Source organism: Zootoca vivipara, chromosome 5 (assembly GCF_965207765.1).
Source record: "Zootoca vivipara chromosome 5, rZooViv2.hap1.1, whole genome shotgun sequence".
NCBI classification, from domain to species: Eukaryota; Metazoa; Chordata; class Lepidosauria; order Squamata; family Lacertidae; genus Zootoca; species Zootoca vivipara.
In genome coordinates, this window is record NC_142588.1 from 52,089,793 (window position 1) to 52,117,685 (window position 27,893).

At 43.2% G+C, this 27,893-nt stretch overlaps 1 protein-coding gene across 2 annotated transcripts; it reads left to right on the forward strand.

Moving 5' to 3' along the window:
* The first annotated feature begins 2,006 nt into the window (after positions 1-2,006).
* ITPRIP (inositol 1,4,5-trisphosphate receptor interacting protein) lies at positions 2,007-27,864 on the forward strand. Of its 2 annotated transcripts, XM_088670639.1 has the most exons (3): positions 2,177-2,444; positions 9,700-9,823; positions 23,290-25,206. In XM_088670639.1, exon 3 carries the CDS (start codon positions 23,303-23,305, stop codon positions 24,950-24,952), a length of 1,650 nt encoding a protein of 549 aa, XP_088526765.1. In that variant the 5' UTR covers positions 2,177-2,444; positions 9,700-9,823; positions 23,290-23,302; the 3' UTR covers positions 24,953-25,206. The 2 variants fall into 2 exon arrangements, with proteins under 2 accessions (XP_034988982.1, XP_088526765.1); XM_035133091.3 differs by lacking the exon at positions 9,700-9,823 and having other exon boundaries at positions 2,007-2,444; positions 23,290-27,864.
* Positions 27,865-27,893: the final 29 nt, after the last annotated feature.

Sequence of the window (27,893 nt, forward strand, 5' to 3'; positions counted from 1 at the left end):
CAGTCCAAAGAGAATAAGATTCCCTCTTCAGACTAAGGCACTGCAACAAGCATGCAGGCAGATTATTAAGACTTACTTTTGTTCCTATAATGTTACTGTGCTATTAATTATCTCTGTGTGAAATTATACGGTCACTGAGAAAGGTTGTAAAAAACGACAATGGCTTTCAACTCTGTATCTTCTGCTCTTTCTCAACCAACCACAGCGTGCATATATGTGTCTGAATGTTTTGCTTTGTGCCAGCAAGGTTTGTAAGCATATGAAGTACTGCAAGCATGAAGTATTCCAAGATATAGCCCAAGTGACCTAGCATAAAGCAAATGATCTATGCAGGCTGTGGCTTCCTGAGAAACAGCTGATGATGTCAAAGCATATAAGAGTGGAAGAATAAGTTATGTTAAGATTATTACCAATATGTATACAGTATGTGTTATATTTAAGTTATTTTTTTCTTGTTTCCTTCTGCTTGACTGTAACACAGTATGCATTGATTATATGATTAAACAGAAAACCAATTTTTAAAAAGAGAGAAATAGCTGATGATGCAATGTCAATGTGTTATAAACAATGCAAAGTAAGTGCACAGATGTGGCCAACAAAGTTCAGACCAGTTTATGTGATACTTGGTGGATATACTGTATGTGTTTTACCAGTTTTGTAATCATAGTGTTAAGGCGAAAGTTTAATGCCTCAGTTGGCATTGAAGTAGAAAACTGTTCAAGGGCTTCAGAGGCCATTTCTAATACATCTACAATGAAACCTCTCTACTGTCTCCTCACCTATTAACTCTCTAGGAAGACAGGTTACCCAGGAAAGAGCATTTGCTTATGCATTGTTATAATGAATAAAAGCACTAGATGGCACTATACAACCATAATCTTACAGTGGAGATGCTTAGCTTTTGCTTAAATTCTGGTTTTTTTTAAAGAGTAAACTCATTCCAAAGCTTTTTTATGTAATTATTCTTCCCCATCTCCTTGATTATTGCTTTTTCTGTTCCTTTTCCATTTCAGTTATATTCACCTTGTGATCTGATCATGTTGTGTTGTCGTCTGCTGAATCTTAACAATCTTAACTATTACTAGTTACATGAAGGTAGCTGTGTTGGTCTGCCGTAGTCGAAACAAAATAAAAAAAAAAATCATTCCAGTAGCACCTTAGAGACCAAGTAAGTTTGTCATTGGTATGAGCTTTTGTGTGCATGCACACTTCTTCAGAACGATCAGGCTACACACAGCTGTTGATAACAATTTCAGGGTTGTCTGCGGTTTCATGGGAGGTAGGAGATAACAAACTCACAAGGAAAAAATATGAGTCCAATGGCCTTGGGTGTACCTAATAGTTCATATGCAAAGTGTGGTCCTTGTCTCTTTTGTCCATTATTATGTCTTCTTTTCGGGGACTCGGGTGGCGCTGTGGTCTAAACCGGAGAGCCCTAGGGCTTGCCAATTGGAACGTCAGCGGTTCGAATCCCCGTGACGGGGTGAGCTCCCGTTGTTCGGTCCCAGCTCCTGCCCACCTAGCAGTTCAAAAGCACATCAAAGTGCAAGTAGATAAATAGGTACCGCTCTACTTTAAATTGTTTTAAATGCTTTTCTCATTTGTTTCTTCACTCTCCTCCCAAGGAGCTTTTTGTTCTGGGAGCTCACACCAACCCTGGAGGGTAGGGTAGAGCAGGCTGCATGGTAATAATTCCACCAAAGCAAGGCCCACGGGTATTTGAACCTGGATTTATAACGTCCAAATTCTTGGCACCGGCAACTGGCTATTATCAATCGAGTATAGAGATTGGCAAGCCGATTTTACGGAAGAAAAAAGTAGAGAAAGAAAGAAAGAAAGTGGGTTCCTGACTTTTTAATGGGGGGGAGGAAACTTTGCCTATATAGAGGTAGCGGGAATTGCTTCAGTTCTCGCTCTGTATTTCATATATACAGTATTGCAAGTCACGAGGAGCAAACTCCGGAAACTTGTTGCGTCGTTGCTTTTCCCCTTTTCTCGCGTCTTGCACAACAAGCAGAAATTAAGGGCGTCCGCGATTTCTTCACCCCGCCGCGAGTTCCTGCTGTAATCGCCAAAGGCTGAGAGCGCTGATTAAAAAAAAAAAAAGTTTTCTCTTGCCTTCCACCTTAAGGGCGTCCCGGGACTCGACCAAAAGTTGAGCGCGTGGGGGGGGGCGGGGGCGGTGATTGTCAGAACGAAAAACAGCGACCGCCAGGAAATGAGTAAGCTAGAAAGTGATCGTCGTAGTAACGCCAGCTTCGTAGCCAGAGAAGAATGAGTGTGGAGGATGCTGAGAGAAACTGGAAGGAGCTCCGACTGAGCCCTTTGTCCGCCTAAACTTATCCAGCATGAAAGCCGCGTGAAAAAGTCCGGCGTAGGAAAGGACGCGGGCAAAGAGATCCGTGTTAACCGTTTAGGGTCATACAAGAAGTTTGCAGGACGCTGTGAGTACGAAGTTTAGCACATTCTGCCGCCAAAAGATGGCCATGCAATATATTGCTTTGGTGTGCGTGCGCGCGCGTGTGTTGTGTGTCTGAAAACGCGGTTCCAAGTTTGAGCCCGTGTTGCTTGTCGAGGAGTGCGCCTCACCTCCATCTTCGCCGACCGGGGGATGCGAGTCTTGCCCCCTCGCTTTGCCCGCTTCCGCCCTCCCCTTCTGCTGGACGCAGCCCCCGAGGACGCCTCCTCGTGAGGAAGGGCGAGCAAGGCGGAGCTGCTTCTCCGAGGGTCTGCGAGAGGTATGCGCGATGTGGCCTTAACAAGAGGAAGTTGGGCTTGTAGTGAGCAGGGCAACATCTTTCTTAGTTACTTGAGAAATGAGAGCGGAAGAGGCGCATCAAGCATGGCAGGGGAGAAAAAGGACCATTTAAAGATACAGTCTCTTTCCCAAACCCTGCACTTCCCCCACGAAAATAACTTCGTTTTTGTAGCTTGCTGCTGTATGTTGGTGCATCCCACACAAAGACATACGTTGGCACGCCTGGGTTGTACTAAATGCATTTCCTTAAAAGTAAGCCCTACTGACTTCTGCTTCACTTAATACGGTATTAAAGAGATAGATGTGCTCATGGGCATAGCCAGGATTTTTGTTCGAGGTTCTGCCCCCCCCCCAGTTGCTATGTATTTTTATTGAGGGGGGGCAGCTACACCCATGGGTGTGCTTAGGATATTTGGCATATCCTTAGCATATTTGGCATGACCCACTCACTGCAATTCAGAAAGTAAGGGGCTGCCATCACATAGTAAATGATATAACATTCTTCAGATAACACGGGACAAAGAATAAAGGATGTGTGAGTTAAATAACACTGACTTTGTTCTATCCATCATACCTACTGTAGGGACTGTTCATATCCAATCTAGCTTCTCATCAGGTAGGTACTATAATGGTTGGGACTAATTTATTTACAGTTTTATATGCTGCCCAATAGAACTGGCCTCTGGCTGATTTATGACAATAAACCATTACAATGTAATTACAATCAATAAAACAATAACAAGTAGCACAAACATGTCAGTGGCATCAAGGGGGAAAAAGTATAATAAGATGCACTGTGTCACTAAGAGAGCACAATAGAGCTACAATTCGGAGGATTAAGAGTGTGCAGATGTACCGGTAACAGAGCCTATGAGAATTAAATGATTTTCATCTGGTGCTGAAAACATTTTTTAAAAGCAGCAGGTAAGCCTCCCTGGGGAGGGCATTTAAAAACTCGAAAGACTTTGGCAGCAATCCTGCATACACTTATTTGGAAGTGAGCAGCACTGAGCTCAGTAGCACTTGTTTCTGAGTAAATATGCATAGGGATGGGCTACCAGACTCATTTTATTCCACTGCTTTGGATAATACATTGCTACTTCTGACTAGAAGGGGATTGGAGTATTAAGTCTCAATGGCTACTAGTCATGGCTGCCCATCAGAGGCAGCATACCATGCAATGCCAGTTGCCAGGGAGCAACAATGCGAGAGTGCTGTTGCGCTTAGGCCGTTCTTGTGGGCTTCTCAAAATTATCTGCTTGGCCACTGGGGGGGGGAAGGCTGCTGGTGGTTTAAATATAATTTTCAGCATAGTTCTTCTGCTGGCCAGCAACACAACTAGTGCTTGCAAAAGCATTGTGATTATTGGTGGAAGCAACTGATAGAAACATTAGAAGCAGAAATTAGAGGAAACTAGCCACTTACCAGGTGGCGCAGTGGTTAAACCACTGAGCCTAGGGCTTGCTGATCAGAAGGTCGGCGGTTCGAATCCCTGTGACGGGGTGAGCTCCCGTTGCTTGGTCCCAGCTCCTGCCAACCTAGCAGTTCGAAAGCACATCAAAATGCAAGTAGATAAATAGGAACCGCTACAGCGGGAAGGTAAACGGTGTTTCCATGTGCTGCTCTGGTTTGCCAGAAGGGGCTTTGTCATGCTGGCCACATGACCTGGAAGCTATACGCCGGCTCCCTCGGCCAATAATGCGAGATGAGCGCGCAACCCCAGAGTCGGTCACGACTGGACCTAATGGTCAGGGAGATCGTGGTAGTCTGTGGTAGATCACTGGCTCCCCTCAAAGAAACTCAACAACTTTGACTCCCCTAAAAAAGCTCAACACCTTTGACCTGAACCCCTAAAAACGGGCTTTCCTCCCTAAAAAAAGCTCAACAACCTAAACCCCCCAAAATGGGATAGATCACTGCCTCTTTTTAACTCTGAGTAGATCGCAGTCTCTTGGGAGTTGGCCACCCCTGCACTAGGGTATCCAAAGAAGGGGCTCAATGAAACATTACACTATATTTTGCATATTTGACGTGACCCACTCACTGCTGAACTGAAAAATATACTTGATGCAACTCTGAGAAAAGATGGGGTGTGTGCCTGTAGCTCTGTCTATTACCATATATACGTGCAACAAAATGCTTGCCTGTAACTGTGTGTGTGACCATAAAGTCAAAAAAATTTCTGCCCAGCTGCATAGTTTCCATTTAGGTTTTTAATAGTGGAGTGCTCCTGAAAGGTAGACATTCCAGTTCTAGGTCGGGAGCTGGCACAGTTTGGGTGTGGCATGGGCAGGGTGGCATGGGCAGGGTGTGGCATGGGCAGGGATGCAGCTGTGTATGAGGATGCCTGGTCCACGTGCTGCCAGAAGCAGTAGGTGCCAGCTCAGCTGTACAGTGTATAAGCAAAAGCCCTGGCCCACACTTTTTTTAGCAGAGAAGCAGGATGTGAAGTACATGGGAAAGAATGGAGCAATGTGCAGCAACAAAACAGTGGAAAAGAACCACATTTTTGGAACCTTGCACAACATTAACTTATTGGAACTGGTGTAAACTTTGAATAACATGCATGTTAACTGTATCTACTTCTGCTGACCATGTGACACCTTTCTGAGGCACATGTTGCAGTCCAGTTGGCAGTAGTCTAGTGCAGTTTGAACAAACTTGTTCAGCGCTATGGACAGTTTTGGAGAAAATATTTTGAGTTATGCATTGCTGCTGTTTTGCAAGTTTATGTAAACATTTGCATACATGTAGAGATGGCTCATCTAGGCCCCTTCTGGAATATACATTAAAAGCAATACAGTGGTACCTCGGGTTTCAAACGCTTTGGGTTACAAACTCCGCTAACCCGGAAGTAGTTGCTCAGGTTGCAAACTTTGCCCTAGGATAACAATTTACACAATTTATTTAACTAAAACAATAACATTATAGTGTATGTATCCATGTTTGTTAACAACGGTTGTTGTTTTAAAAAAATAGGCTGAGTTTTAGCACACATGAAAAACTTAAAACAAATCCTTATTTCCTGAGGGATAGCCTTTCGACTGTAATGTAACCTAAATAGAAAACTATATGTAGAAAGATTTTTCCTCCAAAAGCATTTTATTTTAAAAATCCAATTTAAATTTTAAAAAATTGATTTAAATAAAAAAAACATTTTAAATTTAAAAATCTGATTAATTTTTTTTTTAATCATTGATTTTTATCCACCCTGCTTTTAACTGGAAAACTGCCCAACTCTGCTTTTTGACGTCTGGAACAGTATTATCATTTCATCACTGTGAGGCCTTACGAGTCATGATGCATCATTTCCATGGTGCTGCAAATTTGCCTTCTAATGGGAGGAGAAGATTTCCATTTGGCTATTCTACCAACCAGTTGCCTCCTGGTTACAAACCAAGCAACCATTTTTGCTCACCACAGACATGTCTCAGATGAGTCATGTGTTGGCCAATTGCCTTGTATTTGGTGGATCTGCCATGGAGACACATGGCATGGCCCTTCTAATATTTTCTGCTGCTTCTCGAAGGAAGAGGGTGAGTGATATTTATCTAAATTTAAATTATAGGGACCCAGGTGGTGCTGTGGTTAAACCACTGAGCCTAGGGCTTGCTGATCAGAAGGTCGGCGGTTCGAATCCCTGTGACGGGGTGAGCTCCCGTTGCTTGGTCCCAGCTCCTGCCAACCTAGCAGTTCGAAAGCATGTCAAAATGCAAGTAGATAAATAGGTACCGCTCTGGCGGGAAGGTAAACGGCGTTTGCCAGAAGCAGCTTTGCCATGCTGGCCACATGACCTGGAAGCTGTACGCTGGCTCCCTCGGCCAATAATGCGAGATGAGCGCGCAACCCCAGAGTCGGTCACGACTGGACCTAATGGTCAGGGGTCCCTTTACCTTTTTAAATTATAGACAGATCTAAAGTTTCTGGTAACTCCCATAATTTCTTTTTGCTTTTAACTCTTTTAAACTTTTTATTAGGGAATTGTTTGGTTTTATGTTTTTATATTGTTGTGGACTGCTGTGTTATATTTTCATGATGCAGCGGTATATAAATCTTTATAGAAAGCAAGCAAGAAAGTTATATTGGCATTCTTCACTTTGTGATGAATGTGGGTGAAATGCTTTGGTGAGTCACCACACCTGTCTATTCTTGTACTCTTTATTCTCTGCCTCTGTTTAAATGTACGTGATGCAGAAACTCAGCTCTCCTTCTGGAAACTGCATGTGGTGCTAACAGTACATGTTTTATTTTAGCATCTTTACTACTGGCAAATTCATTGTTCATAAGGGGCTTTCACTTTCTTCATCTCTTACAAACAGGAAAGGAAAAGCAAATGTCCGTCAGATGTGAACTATTGATTTCACGTGAACTTTTTTCCAAACTCTTCCCCATCATTGCAGTCACTTGTGGGAGTCTGTCTTTCATTTATGGCAAGACCCTTGACAATTTAAATTGTAGAGGTCAGTTTCTGGCATATGCTTTTGGTCCCTTCAAGGGTTTTGACATAAAAAGGGAAATCTGGTGACATTCTGAGGCATTTCTAAAAATTCTGTCTCATTACTGGTGTGACTTTTCTCATCTTCAAAATCTATAGCAAGAGCTATAATTTATTCTTCCACCTGGATATAAATCAAACGGACTAGAGAAAGGAGTACCTTTTAAAAGGCTTAAAGCAGTGTCTTCTGACACAGTCCAGCAACCAAGTAAAATAAAACTAGAAGCAATACAATTGAGCAAATCAGCTGTAAATGGTTGAAAACATGAGGTTATTAAGGTATGGCCATGCAGCCTGCTAGTCTTTTCACACTTTAAATGATATTACACTTTATAGCTTTAGAGTTCCTTATGTGCACTGTTTATTCCTGTTAAGGAAAATTCTGGGGTGAGCTGGGCTATTGAGTATCCTTGCACCTCGGGATTTTCCTTAACATTCCTAATCAACCATGGAATTCCCGGTGTAAATCCTTTTCATCGTCTGAGAACTTGAAAGGGCTCATTTTTGGGTTGCCATATTTCAAAAAGTGAAAATCCAGACATATATGTTTTTTGAGGTGTGGCCACTGCCTTCAACCACAGTATTCCGGGTATGTCCGGATATATGGCAACCCTGTATCTGTAGCAGTTGTGGTATGTTGTTTGCTCTGGAGCTGCTATTGAACAGAGATGCCTGAGTTTTCAACCCTTTTATCTGTGATTTGAGATAGATGTTGTAAGCTGCTGTGAATGCCCTTGTTCTGACCACACAGCCTGTAAATGACTGCATATCCCTAGTGGTCCAAACAATACTTCTCTTAAGTTGTCTGAAGGATGAGGAAACATTTGAGTTCTTGTTTACTTTTATAACTAGATCTAATTCTTGTCCCTTTCTTAGTAAATTGGTGAGTGTCCAAGTGGGGAAGCTTTTGGTCCAGGAGTGCATTTTGTCACCATGCATTCTCACCGCTTTCTGCCAAGTTTTCTCCACTTCCTCCTTTTGTTTTGACAACTTCCTGTTCCAAGGGCACATGATGCAGCTACTTTGCTGAAGCAAATCAGGTCTGGATCTGGCTGGTCAATGCCTAGAATAGTAGACTGCCCTGGAAACCCACCTGTCCAGCCTTGAGTTACATGATGAAAGAAAGGTGAGAGATAGATAGATGATAGATAGATAGATGATAGATATAAATCCTGGGAGGAGAAAGGAGAATGGCAAGTGGTTGTGTAAAGGAAACCATAGTTACTGCTGGGAACAGGACATCCAGTCATACAGGGGTACCCATTCAGCCCTACCTTTGTTTCAGTCCATAGAACGAATGGGTATGACTGTATAGGGATTTTAAGTCCTATTGAAATACTACAGAAAAATTGCTCTATGAAAATCTTGTGGGATCTGCTGGTCCTGGGTCTTACATGCTGATAGCAACACATCTGGCCAGTGGAAGGAAGAAATGTCAAAAACTATGCTATGTATAGTGCTTGTATTGACTAGGATTGTTATTGTGTATGGCTCCTTTTCATAGGCATTGTTATTTTAGGGAGTCCCCAAAAGCAATTGTCATGAGACAATGTGATCAAATGAACTGCTGCTGATGCTGCTTTTAAGCTTCTCGTTGAAACCAGAGCAACTTTCATAATATTGTAGCACAGTCCTCAAGCAACAAATTAAAAAAGCAGAATGTTATTTTTAATGCATGTAGTTGTGCCTATAAAACCACATGACCGAGAAGTGCTGAATTAGACTTGGCTGGGTGCTAAGATCTTCTTCAGTACAGCATACTTTTAAAGACAATTTAGAACAAGATGCTAGGTTTCAGATAAAACTGGTTGAGAATAACTTTGGTTGTGCAATTTTGTTCAGCTATTTTTCTGGAGAAAAAGTGAATCGTCTTCCCTTCAGGAATACTACACTGCTTCTGTTTGCCTTGTACAGGAAAAGCCCTTAGGCTGTTAAACAATATGTCACTCCTATTGTTTTCTGAAAGAACAAATACTTGACCCTGTCTCCATTTGGATTGCCAGGCATTTGTGCTCTGGTAAAGGAGGAGCCACTTCGAACATCACACAGGAAAAACGTCAGGATTTCCATGAAAATTATTTAACCTTAATAATTGAAAGGGAGGTCCTTTCCAAATGTTATGCTGGAAAGAGTGGCCAGTGCGGGCCAGGTGACTGACTGCTCTGGCAAAAGCAGAATGTTGCTAGTATTTGTAATCAGTGGCAGCATTTTGAGATACATGGCATAACTAAAGTTTTCTTTTGAATCTTCACAAAGCTACCTAGAGATGTCCAATCTGCTGTGTACCTATTCCTAACTGGTAGCTTTAAAAGCCACATTGATGGGGAAGGGCAATCACCTCGTTTTTGCCATTTTTGGCATAGGTAGCACAGGACCCATCAAAAAGAGTGTTCATAGTGGGAGGCAAAAATGGGCATTTTGCATTTTTCTTCTGCTTCATCCCCAGGTCTAGTCTGACACCCAAAAGGCTGGTAGAGGAAGTACTGATGCACTGGACCCATAGCCGACAGGATCCCCAGACTCCTTTTGTAGCTAGATGTGCATCTACCCTTCTAAGAAATTTCTGTGAGGTGAGCCTGTTCCTGCCTTTTAGTGTTTTTAACCAATAAATAAAGGCAGAACTGTGATTGATTAGTTGTTTAGACAGCAGGTGATAGGAACCCCTGGTGTTGCTTTCCGCTCCTCTTGAGTGCAGTTTTCCTGCTTCTGTCTTCTTTTCTACTCTTTGGAATCTCCATATTTTGATTTTGCTTTCTCCTAAGCAACCAGGATGGACCTTCCTGTGGTGGGCTCTTCTGAGATCAGACACTCCGTAGAAGTTAATTTCTGAAAATCCCGCTGGCACTGTTGCTGACATCAGAAATCAAATTGGCAAAGATGTTCCTGGCCATAGAGATAATGTGATATGGAAAGCTTCCTTTGCTTTATTTCTGCATAGTGGCCTGCTGTTAAAGACATAGGAACACTATATATGCTGTGGCAGTGGTAATCCTAGATAGCCTATAATCTTGGTGGAACACCAAAAACGCTGTGAAAATGCTTTTTTTAAAAAAAAGTTTTGAAAAATATATTGAATTTGCCATAGCTCACCATCGCCATCTAGAGTCACATTTGTATATTGCACTTTACAACACACCTAAAACATTTTATTTGCCACTGTATAGCCGAGTCCCTAGAAAACATGGCCAGATAAACTAAGAATCAGAATATGTAAGAAACACGAAGGAGAGTACAAGGAAATGTTGAGGCAATATTTGCTACTTTAAAAGATGTGGGTGGAATTCAATATCGTTCTAAGGTGATTGTTCTCTCAGCACAAGTGTTTATGCTTGCGTGATGAAACACCCTCCTCATTTCACCCCCGCCCTGTCATCAGTTAATACAGGGGTAAAATCTTAGCACAAATCCCTCTTCAAGGCAGAATCAGCTAAATAGTTAACCTTTGACGGTACGCACAGGTATTTTGCTTTGATTTTAAAGTAAAACCTTGTATTATACCATATGGTATTAGCTGAATAATTTTAAACTCAGCATTCCAACACCACCAAGAGTGAATGATTGTTGTAGGGATGCTTAGAGATAAATACCATATTAAAATGGATAGAAATTGATTGTGTAAATGAAGACCACAAAAATATAAATTGCTTTTCCTTTGCTGTAGCCTCTGCACCCTTTACTCTCTTATGTGTAACAATCTTCCTTGCTGATCATCTTTTTAAGGTGGAGTGTCCTAATCTTTTAAAACTTTCATCATATCACATAAGCTGTCTAATGATAGCGGGGATTGCAAGAATTCATAGATGATCCATTATTATAGCAAGAGCTTTGAAGAGACAGCAGGTGTAATTGAAACAACTGCCTATATATATTTTACTCTCCTTGTATAGCCATTCCTTTAACAAGGTTTTAAAATGTGTGAGCTACAGTTTGTCAAGACAGATTGGCCTGATTCAATTGGAACACTAAACCATAATCTAACGCTTCATGCACGAGCCTTCTCCTTCTCCTCACCTCCAAAGTGTCCACCGATCAGAAGTGTTTGCAGTTTCTCGTAAATTAAATAAAAATTAAATAAACGTTCACCCTGTTTACCATTCCAACCAGAGCCACATTCCTACAAGAATCTGCTGCACTGAAATGTCACAGAAGGGTATATCATTTTTGGTGTTAAACAGAAGAGTGTCTGAAGAAGTGTGCATGCACACAAAAGCTCATACCAATGACAATCTTAGTTGGTCTCTAAGGTGCTACTGGAAGGAATTTTTTTTTTTTTACTTTATTTCAACTTATTTCGACTTTATTTCGACTTATTTCGACTTCGGCAGACCAACAGGGCTACCTACCTGTAACTGTAGACAATGTAATTTGAAAAAAGAGACATTGCACATACTTTTGTAAACCAAGAAATTTTTAATAAAAATACATTTTTATTTTTTTTACTAACTTTGTGGGGGTAACGAAAATCTGGGAGAAGGGAAGTTGGGGGGCCTCGCTTCTATCTACGGGCCCAAACAAGTCCAGAAGGCATTTTCCTCTTTCATAATTGGCAACACAATCAAAGCGAAGCAGTTTAATCACTCGATAACAGAAGCCAGGTAAACACCCCCTGAAGGGGTTGTGTCAGAGCTGCTCTGCTCTTTTTTCTTTCTTCCCTCTATACTACCCATTGAAGTAGACATGCAAAGTGGTGTTGGTGACACCCTTGTTCCATCTGATGTTGCTAACCAGCTGGTGTGCACAGGTAGGGTGGGAAAGCATGCATAAATGTTAATAAAAGCTTTGTGTGTTTGTCAGGGCTGGGATTACGGTTGTTATGCATCTAATCTCACATACGCAAGAAGCTCAGCCACACCTTTCGGCCCCGAGCTGAATGCTGCTGGAGCACTAAGATCAACCAGCATAGCTTGCTTTTCACCAAAACGGCAAGTCTCTTAAGGAAAAACCTTCAGCCATGTGGGTCTTGCTATGATCTCGGCTTGTGGCATCTCTTCCCACCGGTTCCCGGAAAGCTTGCTAGATTGCCCACCCTTAAACTTTGAAAGGAGCATGTTGGCGGTGTTGCTTGTTTTGCATGTAGCTTTTATACATAGAAATAGATGTCATGCACACATACTTCGTATAAAATCTGCTTGTTGCCCCCCCCCCGTCTCTGTATTGTGCCCTGCTGAACCAATTTTAAATCACCCTTTTGTTTATGAACTGTGGCCGCCAGTTGACTGTGGAAGAAGCCATGCCCATTTGATCAGGTAAGGGACTGGGACATGCCCCTAATGAGCGCCGCCTGTTATCTTGTTGCTGTCAAGCGTCTTCCCTGCTCACTTCCATGTCAGAGGCGCCTGTAGTTAGTGTTTCAAGACCAAAGCCCAGTCGCTGGCAACCCGCCATGCTATATTTGAATCTCAAAACATACAAGCTGTTCTCTAAAAATACAGAGCCAAAAAAGGAACTCTGTGGCACTTCCTGAAGATCTCTTGCAAACGGATGAAGGCACCTTGTGGCTTATTTTTAAACAACCTCGGTGGGATTTGGGTTTGGAATATAACTATTTCCTCCTCTCTTTTTTTAGTTAAATAGGATATATTTAATTTTATATGGATGCCTTCTAATTGAAGTATTACCTAAGAGTTTAAGATAATAAACACTTTATTTTTTTAAGACTATTCATGGTCCTCCCCCATTGACTCTTCTAAACAAAGGAGCCCTAATACTCTTGGCTGTTCCTTGCAGGGAATATGTTCTTGGCAGGGCTGCTTCTGCTATGCAGCAGGGTATAGCGAGGAAATATATGAAGGCAGGTACAGTGGTGCCTCGCTTAACGAATGCCCTGCTTAATGAAATTTCTGCTTAACGAAAGGTTCTTTCTAGCGGAGGTTGCCTCGCTAGACGAATTCGTTTTACGAAAAATTCTTCTAGCGAATCGCGGTTTCCCATAGGAATGCATTGAAATTCAATTAATGCGTTTCTATGGGCAAAAAAAAATTCAATGCATTCCTATGGGATTCACTAGACGAATTTTTCGTTATAAGAAAAGACCCGTGGAACGAATTAAATTCGTCTAGCGAGGCACCACTGTATTTGGTGTTTGAATGGTGCATCAAGACTTTTGAAAGCGAAGGTAGCTAACTTGATGTCCTCCAGATGTTTTGGACTACAACACCCATCATCCCTGGACATTAGCTATGCTGACTAGAGGCTGATTAGTTAAAGCCCAAAACAAATGGAGGGCACCAGGTTGGCTACCCTCATTCTAAAGTGTTTGTCTTACCAGAGGGGGATTTTTTTCTGTCTTCAGGCAACAAAATATATTGCGGCATACCTAGTTCTATGTGCTCAATAACCCTTTGCTTCTCTCACCATATACTCCTTGCAAAAAAACCCATGCTGGCTTCTAAGCCCCTTTTGGAATTCGCACAAACTATTTGTCCTCATTCTCATGATCCTCTGCCAGCTTCCTCCATCTGCCCTTGTCTCTCAATAATCCATTTCGCATTGATTGTCACTCCTTCCAACTCTTCTACCCGCAGTGTGGTGGCAAATCCAGAAGTTCAGGGTCCTTTCATGACAGTCACAGCCATGCTCCTCCTGAGATTATACAATAATCTTGTAATTATACTGTAATAATCATTAGGCATGCATTAGGACAGTGTTTCTCAACCTTGGGTCTCCCCAGCTGGTGTTGGACTACAACTCCCATCATCCCTAGCTAGCAGGACCAGTGGTCAGGGATGATTAGAGTTGTAGTCCAACAACAGCTGAAGACCCAAGGTTGAGAAACACTGCATTAGGAGGACCTGTGCAGATCTCCATACGTTTCCTTTCAGATAGCTGTACTGTGCATGTACTTGGGCAGATGATCCAGTGTGCTCCCAGTATCTTCTTTTGGAGTGACTTTAAGCTGTACTTTCATGAAGTTCCATTATACGTAATAGAACTTGCGCACCATTCTCTTGAAACTGAAGGAAGTGCCTTGTGTTTCTAGTCTTCCTAAATGCTTGGCTTTGGGGCATATATAACCCTGGGGCACTACCCAACTTTGAGCCACTCAAAGGTTGCCTGATTTTCAAGCCATCTTTTTGGCAACCTCCCTCCCAGAACATCTGCACGGTGCCTTTCCTTCAGATCTCTCCTCACAGCCCACCATAGCTGCCAAGTTCTCCCTTTTTTAAAGGGAAATTCCATTATGCTGAATAGGCTTCCTCGCGAGAAAATGAAAAACTTGGCAGCTATGAAGCCCACCTCTTCCCTGAAACGTTTAGCATGGCCCCTTAATTCATTCCCACTTCTACCACAATGAAGTCTGAAACACCTGCAATTGCATTGGATCAATTTCTCTTTACCCTTCCTGCACTCCCATCACTCTTCCCCATTATTATCAAAAGCTGCAAGATCCTCGAGGCAGAGGTCTGATCACTTCTTTTTAAATAGGCATCATGTTATACGCTAGTGACTAGATCTTTGCAGTTTCTGATTCACCAAACAGAATTCAGTCTTGTAGCTAGTAAATCTGGTTTTTCTCTATCAGGGACTGCAGAAACAGGTTTATCTACCCCCTCCAGGGCTATCACCAGTCATGGGTGGTGGGTTGAATTCCACACTGTGCAGGGTGTTGTCCACCAGCAGCACTTAATAAAAAAAATATGGCAGATTTTTGTGTGGTTTTGTGGTTGTGTTCTTGCTTTTAGAGCATCTGTGTTTGATGAGCTTTAGCTTTCCCTTTGGAGAGTGGTGTGCTGGAGAAAATGACAATTTTCTAATAATGTGCAAATGACGGCCATGTGAACATCTGCTGTAGATCCAACCTGATAAAAATGAAATAATTGTGCTGCACTTGTAATAAGGATGTGAAGATGTCACCTAGGAAAGAGTGAGGCAGGAAGAAATAATACCATTTCACTTTGCTCTTCTCAAATCAGTTGCAGGATTTGTGCTGATATCTGTGTGCTCTGGTGATGGATCTAGGGGTGTTCTTTTTAATGCTATCATTGAAAGCAGAGAAACAACAAGATAGATGGTTCACTGTCCTTATCTACACAGCAAGACGGGAGCAACTCTAAAATGTTTGCTAAAATGAGGTTGAGCCAAGGGACTCGTATGCCTGCCCTTACTTTGCACATCCAGTTTGGCTAATCGTAAGTTTTGACAAAGAAGTCAAGAGCCTATGTGTTCAAATGGCTGTAATCTATTGTCCTTCCGTCTGTCTGATAGCACTCGTATTGTCACTACAGTGGGGATTGAGCTAGTACTGTTCTTCTCAGCCTGTAGACAAGACAGATAGGAAGGGCAGCATTGATCTCATGTATTCTCTTGTGCCATGTAAGAGTGGAGGGATGGTTCTGCTTTTGAAAAGGTCACTCTACCCTATTTTTAATCTGGAGTGCATATACCATTACACTGCATCACCTATACAGACTCTAGCATCTCGGGGAGAAACAGCAATAAACTATTGATCCATCTTCCAGTAATAGTTTTTAACCACCCCACTACCACCAATCAAATGCATACTCAACTGCAGTAGGGTCAACTCCCATGTTAGATAGATGGACAAACAGTTTAATTTTGTAAAATTAATGATGTTGCCAATGAGATTGATACGTTTCTAACTGACAGAATTGAATGTGGTGCTTCAGCAGTTGCCTATACAGTGGTACCTCGGGTTAAGAAATTAATTTGTTCTGGAGGTCCGATCTTAACCTGAAACTGTTCTTAATCTGAAGTACCACTTTAGCTAATGGGGGCTCCCGCTGCCGCTGTGCCACTGTTGCGCGATTTCTGTTCTCATCCTGAAGCAAAGTTCTTAACCCGAGGTACTATTTATGGATTACTGGAGTCTGTAACCTGAGGCGTCTGTAACCTGAAGTGTCTGTAACCTGAGGTACCACTGTAGTTGGGAAGGTTTTCATTCCTCTGTCATATGTATGCGGTTCACTTGTAAATAAAGGCCTTGCTTTGCGGCCATACCCAATCTGGTTGCTATGGTAGCTAACTGCCAGGATTGAGGGCAAGGTGGCAGCTGGTAAGGTAGTGAAAGATCCAGTCTTAGAATTACAAAGGGATGGCTATGCCGTAGCCCCCACCCCGTCACCCCCCTGAAACCAAGCCAGTTGATGCTACCTAGTGATGAAAATTTGTCTCTGGACAGAGGGGCCCCTTACCTGGCTTCTCACCCCTATCCTCTTAAAAAATCTCTGGACAGCATCCGTGTTCTCTTTTCTCATGATTGTGGTGGAGCAACAGTAATGTGCTCTGTTGTGGCGATACTTAAAATACTGATCTTTTTTGCTAAAGTAGCAAAAAATTCCTTGTATATTGATTGATTTATAGCAGGCATGTCAAACCTGCGGCCCTCCAGATGTTTTACAATTCCCATCTTCCCCAACTGGTCCTGCTAGCTAGGGATCATGGGAGTTGTAGGCCAAAACATCTGGAGGGCCGCAGGTTTGACATGCCTGATTTATAGGGTAGGACAGGCACCAGGTTGGGGAAGATTGGTTTAGGCTTTAGAGGGATATGTGAAGAAGGGTTCCTGCAGTGATGTCAACAGACAGGCTATATATTTGGTGTCATAGATGCTACCGTGCAACGGCAATCTTTCCTGATCCTCTCTCCTTTCTCATTACATTTTTCCTAAAGTTTTTATCTGTGTATCCACATCTACATTCTTCATTACTTTTTGCATCTGTCTCCCTTAAGTGCAAAGCCCTTGTCTCACTCTCGTTTTGGGATGTGCACAGGCTGCTAAACATATAACGGACACCTGGATGGGAAATCGATTTGCAAAACAAAAGAGACTTCATCTAGCAAAAGATAAAGGCTGCAATCCTAGGCCACATTGAATTCAGTAGGACTTACCGGTACTGAGTAGACATGGCATGGATTGTTCTTATTCGTTAAGCTGGTGTGCTATGATACTGCAGAGGGGCGAATCTTTGAATCATATTCGTTTACAGGCTAGAAGGGAATAATTGTAGGCTCCTGGCAGCTGTGGGAACAGGATGGGTGCACATCAGCACTGTGGAAATATTAAATGGAGCCCTTTTGGAGTCAGAATTACCATCTGCTTCCTCTCACTGTTCACATTATGCAGGATGTATATTCGGGATGGGCCGCATGTGGCAGCCCCCCCTTACCTGTGACTCCTTCCATCACATGACTAATTTCTATACCTGCCATGGAGCTGGGTCTTTAGATCCCCTCTCCCCACACACTTTGGGCTCCATGCTATTGCCATACAGTGATGACATGGTGTGACGACCCGTGTCCCACTCTCTCCTACTATCACTGCGACACAGGAATCCAGAGGGGAAAACACCCACCCTCTGCTCCTGCCGCCTCAAAAATCAACCCCTTTTCCTAATGGGTTTCTAAGTAAGGAGAGCCTTCCAGCCTACGTGGCCTGGTACCTTAAGAAACTCTAGGCTGTCCCCCAGGAATAACCTCTTGCCTCCTGTAAAGGGTCTCCCTCAGTTGGATTCCCCCACTGTAGAAGTTTGCCCTAGGCACTCTGGCAACTTCTTGGCACCTCAGGTTACCCTTCTAAGCCTCCTCCGTGTAACTTCAGGACACAAACCACCTCCTCCCTGCCTGAGGTGAGTTTGGCCCTCTCTTGAGTCACCACGGCTGTGAGTCCTGGTACCTCGCTGGAAAAATACAAACGGACCTCTTGTTGGCAAAAACAGAGATGAAGTTTTATTGTGTTAAAACATAAGTGATTCTTTAACGTGTCATTTATTAATTAGCTTTGTTCCAGTTGTACAAAATAAACTCAGTCAAACATTTAACTTTAAGTTGTCCTAGCCTCTTAACTGTCTTCATACAAGCCACCACATAACACCACACCACACCTTCCTCCCTCTCCCTCCTCCTAACTGACCAAACCGACACTCCCCCCTTTCAAACCGGGCACAGTCCCGCCCCCATCAGAGTTCTATGCCAGTCAGGCTGGAGGTGGGTTAACTCTTTGCCAGCCGGGCAGGAATAAACATTTTAAAAGTGCTTCAATTTGTCACATATCTCCCCCACCACAAAGACATTGCGTCGGCTTGCTCTTAATTAACTAGAGCAATGCCAAAGCAATGGGCTTGGGGTCCAAAATACTTCAATGCATTCTATAACATTCATATTACAAAGTCAACTAAATCAACATCTCATAAACTTGTACACAGATAAACCATGTTTGGCATGTGTCAGATTATAACGCCTAAGCACAAATGTTCTGCTAGGGTTATCACCGTTTCATATAATAATTTGCACCATCCTATACCTCTCAAAAAATACCTGGATAAGGCGTCCGCTATGATGTTTTCCTTCCCACTTATGTGCTTACCCTGTGTCTATTACATGAGTTGCTAGGCTGGTCCTCCCTGGGATGTTTGAGAAGATCTGAGCAAACTGGGCAAGGACTAATTTTAACTGCTCCTTTTGCTCTGGGGTCAGACTTTCATCGAATGACACCTCTGCTAGAGTTGTGCCCTTACTCAGCACTCCCCATCCAGTTAAATGAATTCCTTGTGTCACCTTCCCCTTTACTTGCAACACCAACTTATTTCTGTCAAAATAAGGCTTAAGTAAATTTACATGAAAGTTTTTACATCGGTTCCCTTCCCCATCTAACTCTACCAAATAGTTCACCGCTGATATCCTCTTGACCACTTCGAAGGGACCGTCCCACGACATCTCCAACTTCTTTCGACGTCTTGTTCTTAACACGAGCACACTGTCACCGGGCTGGAAAGATCTGTCTCTTGCGTGTGCATCATACCACTGCTTCTGTCGACGCTGTGCCTGCTGCAAGTTGTGAGCAGCTTGCTCCCGTAGCTCTTGAAGGTCGCTCTGCAGCTCCTGTAGATACGTCACAACATCAGGGCTGTCGATCTGCTCCTCCCCTGACCACGCTGCTTTCATCAAGTCTAGGGGTCCTCGTGGCTGTTGTCCAAATAGGAGTTCAAAAGGACTGAACCCTGTGCTCTCCTGCGGCACTTCGCGATAACCAAATAGGAAGTGTTGCAGCCTCTCATCCCAGTCGTTAGGATGATTGATGGAATAGGTTTTTAGCATCCGGCTCAGGGTCGAATTAAATTTCTCCGTCAAGCCATTCGACTGTGGATGATAAGCCGTAGTTTTAACATGCTTAATCCCACAAAGAGTTAAAAGCTCTTCCATGGTCTTGGACGTGAAGGATGTCCCTAAATCTGTTATAATTTCTTTGGGGAATCCCAGCCTTAAGAATACCGACATGAGGGCTTTTGCTACAGTCTTTGAGTCAATGTCCTTCAGAGGTATTGCTTCTGGATAGCGCGTAGCATAATCCACTAGGCATAAAATAAACTTATTCCCCCTTTTTGTAACTCTGGAGATAGGCCCGAGGATGTCCACTCCTACTCTGGAAAAGGGCTCAGTAATTACGGGAATAGACTGTAACAAGCCTCGCGTTTTGTCCGCTCTTTTGCCTGCTTTTTGGCAGATCACACAGGACTTGCAATACTCTTTGATGTCTTTGCCCATCCCAGGCCAGTAAAATCTTGCTTGGATTCTATCACTAGTCTTTCTAATGCCTAGATGCGCTGCTGAGGGTGCGTCGTGTGCCATTTGTAGCACTTGCAACCGGTAAGCTCTTGGCAACACTAACTGTTTCTTCCTTTCCCAAACCGCAGCAGTTTTCCTCCTCCTAGAAATTCTATACAGTCTTCCCTCAATGGTGGTAAATAAGCAGGGGTTCTCCACAGTTACTTCTGCAGTAGGACTTTGTGCTTTACCCCACAGCTCTTTTATAGTTTCATCCTCTTTTTGATCACTCAAGAATTGGGCACCGTGCTCCTGGACCACTGGCACGCTAATCAGCCCTTCATCCTCACTAGGATCTATGGGTGACTCTATAACTGCAGGAGGATTACTCTCAGTGACTTGAGACTGAGACCTAGTTATCACTTGAATACGATGCTTCTGACTAGCTAGGTCATTCCCTATTAAAAAGGGTACCTCCAATTCATTTAGGATTCCTACTCTCCATTTGCCACAAAATCCTTTGTAGGTAATATCAACTTCAGCTAATGGTACTTCAAAATGTGGGCCCCATATGCCTTTTAAACTATAGGACTGACCCTTGAGGTACTGCTCCTTTGGAACAAATTGTGATTTGACAAGTGAGACTTCTGCTCCTGTGTCCCTCAAACCTAAAAAAAACTGACCATTTAATTCAATTGGCTCCATGTAATCTTGGTTGCACTCCTGCTCAGCCCTCCAGACCTGCAAGACTTTAGAAGTAGTCTCAGCTGGACTGTCTGTTTTCTCTGAGCCTTCTGTCTGAGGCGAGCTATTTTCCTGTGACTGCATTACCAGTTTTACTTGTTTAGCTGCAGTAGGTGTAGTTTGCGACTTAACCAGCAGGGGGCACCTGGCACGTACATGGCCCTCACGATTACAGAAAAAACAAGTGATTTTCTTAGACCCTGTCTTGTCAGAAACTGATTCCCTGACAGGAAAATTTTCTTGCCTGTCTTTAATTTCTCTGTTTCTCCATGGATTACCCTTCTGTGAGTGTTTTGGGAATGCTATTTCATTGAAATCACCTTGTAGTTCGTCTAAGACCTCGGCAACCTGTGCCACAGTTTTCAGTTTTTTATCCCTCAAGAACCAACGTAAATTGCTAGGGATTTGCTTAAAAAATTGTTCTAAACAAATTAATTGTTTTAACCCATCAAAGTCCTTCACTCCACTCCCTTGAATCCATCTGTCAAGTAATTTATCTAAGCGGCTAGCTAGTTGGGCATAAGTCTCTTTATGTTCCTTTTTTGCCTCACGAAAAGCCTTTCTGCTTTGTTCAGCCGTGAGTCCACATCGAACCCTGACCCTTTGCTTAAATACTTGGTAACTTGACAGCTCTTCTTCCCTCAGGTCAGCGTAAATTTCACTTAGTATCCCACAAATTTGAGGTCTTAAATAAAGCATCCAGTTCTCCTCAGGTATTTGAAATTCCACACAAACGCGTTCGAAGGTAAATAGAAACGATTCGACATTATCGTCCTTTCCAAATTTGGGGAACCTTTTTAAATTAATTGCGATACTATCATTATTAACTGGGCCACTAGTTAATTCTGATCGCAAACGTATCTCTTCAAGCTTCATTCTGTCCTGTTCTAATTGTACCCTTAACCTCTCGGACTGCATTCTCTCCTCAGATGCCATCTTTTCCCTCTCAGCTTCAATTCTAGCTTTTTCCCTCTCATTCTCAGCTTCAATTCTAGCTTTTTCTCTCTCACTTTCAGCTTCAATCCTAGCTTTTTCTCTCTCACTTTCAATTCTAGCTTTTTCCCTCTCACTTTCAGCTTCAATCCGGGCCATCTCAATTCGTAGTTTCATCAGTTCTACCTCAGAACCTGGGCTTCCCTCAGCCCCTTCCGTTCTTTCATCTCCTTTTGCCTCTCTGGGTTTTCTTACGTGAGTCATTTTCCTCACAGGAAAATCCTGACAGACTCAAACCAAACTAGGCGCGTGAGCTTTGAATTTCGATCCCGACGCTGCCACCAAAAATGTGACGACCCGTGTCCCACTCTCTCCTACTATCACTGCGACACAGGAATCCAGAGGGGAAAACACCCACCCTCTGCTCCTGCCGCCTCAAAAATCAACCCCTTTTCCTAATGGGTTTCTAAGTAAGGAGAGCCTTCCAGCCTACGTGGCCTGGTACCTTAAGAAACTCTAGGCTGTCCCCCAGGAATAACCTCTTGCCTCCTGTAAAGGGTCTCCCTCAGTTGGATTCCCCCACTGTAGAAGTTTGCCCTAGGCACTCTGGCAACTTCTTGGCACCTCAGGTTACCCTTCTAAGCCTCCTCCGTGTAACTTCAGGACACAAACCACCTCCTCCCTGCCTGAGGTGAGTTTGGCCCTCTCTTGAGTCACCACGGCTGTGAGTCCTGGTACCTCGCTGGAAAAATACAAACGGACCTCTTGTTGGCAAAAACAGAGATGAAGTTTTATTGTGTTAAAACATAAGTGATTCTTTAACGTGTCATTTATTAATTAGCTTTGTTCCAGTTGTACAAAATAAACTCAGTCAAACATTTAACTTTAAGTTGTCCTAGCCTCTTAACTGTCTTCATACAAGCCACCACATAACACCACACCACACCTTCCTCCCTCTCCCTCCTCCTAACTGACCAAACCGACACTCCCCCCTTTCAAACCGGGCACAGTCCCGCCCCCATCAGAGTTCTATGCCAGTCAGGCTGGAGGTGGGTTAACTCTTTGCCAGCCGGGCAGGAATAAACATTTTAAAAGTGCTTCAATTTGTCACATATGGTATGTGCTACACCATGAGCAGAACTCATCCTCAAATAAAATCCTGCAACAGCAGTAGCTAGGGCTTTTCTGAGATCCCAGAAATCACTATGGCACCATGATGTTGGCTGCAGGGAAGCTTCTGATAGTGTCTGACTTCAAAGAACAGAGCATCCTATGGACCACAGCACTCTAGAGCAGGCATCCCCGAACTGGGCCCTCCAGATGTTTTGGGCCAGTGGTCAGGGATGATGGGAATTGTAGTCCCAAAACATCTGGAGGGCCAAGTTTGGGGGTGCCTGCTCTAGAAGCATGATCCACAGGCCATGTGCATAAGGGAACACAGATTATTCAGGCAAAACAATTGTTCATAATATAACTGCTTTCTATGGGAAGTATTCAAGTAATGTTTTGTGCTTTGAGATTTTCTTACAATCAAGCAGTAAATAAATATTGTGACATAAATAAGGATTAGTGCTACCGTACATCAGTTGAGATTTTCCCCCACCATCCCCAAATCTGCTCCAGAGGGTTGGAGGAAACCCCAGCACAGAGTTAGGGAGTGGGCAAGGAAGAAATCTTTGCACAGACAGAATCTTAGCGCTATCACCACATTGAATAACAACCCTGTATCTGAAAGTTCGCAGATATTTCTTGTGTTCCTGTTTGGTTTTTATCCACTAAGCCAAGAATTCATCTGATTTCCTTTGTGTGCATGTGAGATCTAAACACAACTGACTGTTTCTCTCCCTCTTCCTCACAGGAAAGTTTTTGCCATGCCAGCAGGAATCTTCCGGGTGTGCCTGGTGGTTATCACGGCTATCGTCAACCATCCGCTCCTCTTCCCAAAGGAAAATGTCACTGTTCTTGAAAACACACAGGAAGTCATCCAGAAGATGAAAGAGCGGGAGGAGAACCTGAGGCTGGAGCAGCTTAAACTGGAACAGGAGATTGCCATGCAGGAGACCTTAACAAAGCCTTCAGTGAAGGCTGCAGAGACAGAGGAGCAATACAATCACAATCCCCTCTCTTGGAATTTCTGGACTGCTTTGTCCATGGTGGTTTTCCTTCTGATTGAGTTTTGGCGGCAGGACTACAAGGAAGGGACTTGGCAGAATTATGCCAATGAGGAGGATGAAATTAGTGTCCTTGGGAAAGCGCTCAAGGGAGTCGTCCTGCCAGACAATGCCACACTGGCCAACTTCTATGAAAAATGCCTCCAGATTGTGACTGGTGATATCGCCAGAAACCGAGAGCTTGTAGAAGGCTTTGCAGATGACTTGCTGGAAGCCCTGAGAAGTGTGTGTAACCGAGATGCAGACATGGAAGTGGAAGAATCCATAGGAGTCGGGAGCATGTATGAGAACTGGAGAGCTCACAAGCCCTTAGCTTGTGACTTCATTGTCCCTTTTACTCCTCCGGAGCCATATTGTTTCCAGTTAGAAAGCTGGTGTTCGGAAGAAACTGTCTCCCCAGACAAACAGGGTTATGGGATGATAAAGATCTCGCGGGCAGATGAGAACTCAACAGGATGTATCTGCGACAAGACTAAGCTCGGGGAAGACCTGCTGTGTCTTCTTCACAGCAAAATGAACCAAGCTAGGCAGAACCAACATATGGAGGACCTCCTTTGTTATAAGGACACTCGATACCTTGATTCTGACCAGGTTATGACGTGGTTCCAGCTTGCGCTTACTAAGGCATGGAACAAAATTTCACACAAGTACGAGTTCAACCTCACTTTCAATCTCCTGGATGCGCCTGGGGCTCTAAAAATCAAGTTTCGATCTGGAAAGACCATTACTTTCAACCTCACCCCAGTGGTACAATATGCTGATTCTGATGTATATTTCATCTCCCATTTCCCATGCAGTAGCCTGGCAGAGGGCCCCTCTTCCAGCATTCACTGGCTTCTCACGTTTGCAGTATATGAGAAGAGATACATCCAGTTTATTTCCAAAACTCTGCCTGCCAACTCCTGCCACCTCAGCTGCCTCCAGATTCTGTCCTTCCTTCATGGAAAGCAGTGCAGTCTAATGGGGGCAAGCAGCCTTACAAACTACCACTTCAAAACAGTGATGCTACATTTACTACAGACGCTTCCTTGTGCAGACTGGGCCTCTACACAGCTGCAAGCCAGGCTGCAAGACATGCTCAAATTTTTAGAGAAAAGCTTGCAGGAAAAGAGGCTTTACCACTTTTTCGTTGGGAACAGGAACCTGCCAGAGGAACTGGGTATCCCCATAGAGTTCCAAAAGGCAGAACCTCTAAACCTTTTCCGCCTCTTTGTATTGCAACGAGGCGCTTACAGAAAGACTATGGACACGTTTCACGAGATGCTAAAGAACACAGCAGCTTTAATAAATGAATATGCCATGCATGTTCCCAATGGACGAGTGACCTCACTACATAAAGAACCCCTGTAGCCAAATCTCTGAGAATTACAATATGAACAGATCTCCCCGATTGGGAGCAAACTGCTTTATATACTCACATAACTCCAAAGATTGGTAGAATGGAGATACTTGTCTCATTTTCTTCCCAATGTTGTTGGCTGATATTTATGCAGCTTTTAACATTTAAACTGTTGTGTGTCAAGTTTGTTGTAAATAGTTTAAGCAAAAGAGGTATCTAATTTATTCCTATATCGACATTACAGACCTTGGGATTTGGTAGAGTCTCTGTGGTTTGTTTATGTGAAGATGGAGATGGTGACAGCTCTGCAAAAGGAGTCCTTGTAGGAGAGAAAACATAGTTTGAAAATTGGTGGTAGAGGTTCAGCCCTGTACCTCACAAATGATCAAACATCCACTGTGAAGGGAATTATTTTACTTTGTCCTAAGCTATTAAGCAAATGCAAAAGTAGGTTGCAGAAATACCAGTTCAGTAGAGCTTCCTGCAACTATCTAGATAGCCTCTACATACTTTCACACCCTGAGCCCCTGGAGAGGATCTAGAATTTCTGTCCACCTCTAGTGTAATATATTCATATCTGTGAACCAATGGGAATACTTACAAAAAGCCATCCAGTGATGCAAGCATCATGCAGGGTATTTGAGCATGCCTTTTCTACATTTCCAGCTACTATTGCTTTTAAGACTTGACACGCCAGTAAAATACCTTTTTCGTATTTCTCTCCGATAGCACCAGACCGAACTGGCAAGAATAGTGTCCAGAACTGTTAGATTAACCACTAGCGTAAACAGATGCCAGGGATCTGAGTTTATGATGCATTGCACACACACACTGGTTTATTTTTACATGTTAAGTGTCACAGGCAGACCACAGCAATAAACTGCTGTTCTCAACAAAACGAAAGAATGACCATATGTTTTAAGATTTCCTGACATTCAGGTTGTTCTACAAATATGACATCCTGGATTGGTGCCCATATATTTGGTGTAATGTGAGGGAAAGGAAGGACAAAATTTGAGGTGTGGTTTGTTTGTTTTTTAAAGGATCCTTTCGGAAGGTAAAGGTGCTACTAGCTGTAGTGGCTGGGCTCTGGCTCCACCTTTGGAAACAGCAATGCTTCCGAATACCAGGGATCCACAGGAGGGGAGAGGGCTCTTGGCCTTGGGCCTTGCTTGTGGGTTTTCCACAGGCCACACGGAGAACAGGGTGCTAGATTAGATGAGCCATTGGCTCTTCCTTTACTGCTTTCCAGCTTGCATTTGTATCTGCTGTGATTCTGAACATGTGCCAGGTTTTGTTCTTTTCTGGAAAAGGGCTTTGGAAATGGCAGTTATCACTTAGGAAGTAAGACTTTACTACTGCTGCTGCTGCTATTCTCTAGAGTCTAGTGCCCAGACTGCATTGCTACGCTGCTGCTTAGATGGAACACACTGTGTTCTAATAGCAATAGTTAAATGCCAATGGGGAAAGTTTGTATTGCAGTGGGGAGGGGAGGGGTTGTTTTTGTTTTAGGAATGGTCTCCTGAACTGAGAACTTGATTGCTGGATAAACAGAAGTATGAACACCACATAGGTTCATAAAGGAGCCAAACGTGATTATAGGCAGAATTTTCATCTTACATAATAAAGCACTGCTCTCCTGTACATTACCTGCATGCCCATGTAGCAGTGTAGGTCCACTCAAAAGACACACAGAGAACATGGTTCCTGCCACCACAAATCTCTATTTAATCAGTCATTAGGAGGGAGAATATAGGGACCAAATTGTGCCCCTGCCCCACTCCCAGAAAACATGCCATTTGTGCTTTGTTAATGGATCAGCAATGCGCCTTTGCAACCGGGTCTCTGGGTGGAAGGAACCATAGATGCATACAGCCCCAGTATGTGCATGTAGGTCTTATGCACATTTATGATTCTAGCTTGAAAGAGAGCTTTCTGACATCTACATTTTCATTAAACTCTGTCTTCTGCCAGTTCCTCTCGTGGAGCTACAATTCCCAAGAGTATCCTGGGAAGATCATTAAACCACTCTGGAAATGGTAGCTCTATGAGGGGAACAGGAGCCTCCTAGCAACTCTCAACTACCTTGACAAACTACAATTCCCATGATTCTTTGGTATGGCACTGTTTTAAATGTGTAGTGCAGATGAGGGACAATATGATGGTGATGGTGGTGGTGATGGGCCAAAAAAGGGCATTTCAGCATTCCAAACCTGTTCAGCAGGTAGGCTAGTTACACATCCTACCGGAAAGAGCTTGCTCACAGAGTGCTATTTTTCTAGAAAAAGAGGTGACAGAACTCAACATGAGCACCTTCCTCATTCTCTTAGAATGGCAAATGCGCCCACCTGAGAGGTGCCAGAAATGAGTTCTGGCAAGTTCTGGCTGGAGAAAAAAAAAGCCCTGCCCACACACTTCTTTTTAAATCGGCCCACTGGTTATTTCACTGACTCTGTGCAAATGCTTATTTGTTATCTGACCGACTTTAGGGACAGTGAAAGCTGAGCAAGTCCAGTCTCCAGTAGAAAGAAGTGCTGAAATATCAAACCAAGTGTAATGTGCTCCTTTTGGCCCACACTATAAGGACATAAATCCATGACTGAAGAAAACAATTTATATAATGTAAAAACCTTAAGGGGAAGATGGAAGAAACAGTTAAACCTATCTACCTTTTTTTTAAAAAAAAAAGAGTAAAGGTCTGGAAAATGGGTTTTGAAAAATGACAAGAAGTCCAGGGAAGCTATAAAAAGGTGTCAGATACCTCGCTGCAATACCTTCTTCCTTGTAGTGTTCTTTTTCTAGGCAGCTTCTGCACTTTTAAATTTTTAATGTTTCTTCCATTCGTCAACGTGCTATATAATTGACTCCTTGTAAAATAGTGGCTCCAGTTAATAGGCCTATTAAACAACCCATTGCAACTTCAGTTATTTTATTTTAAGTAATTACATGGTT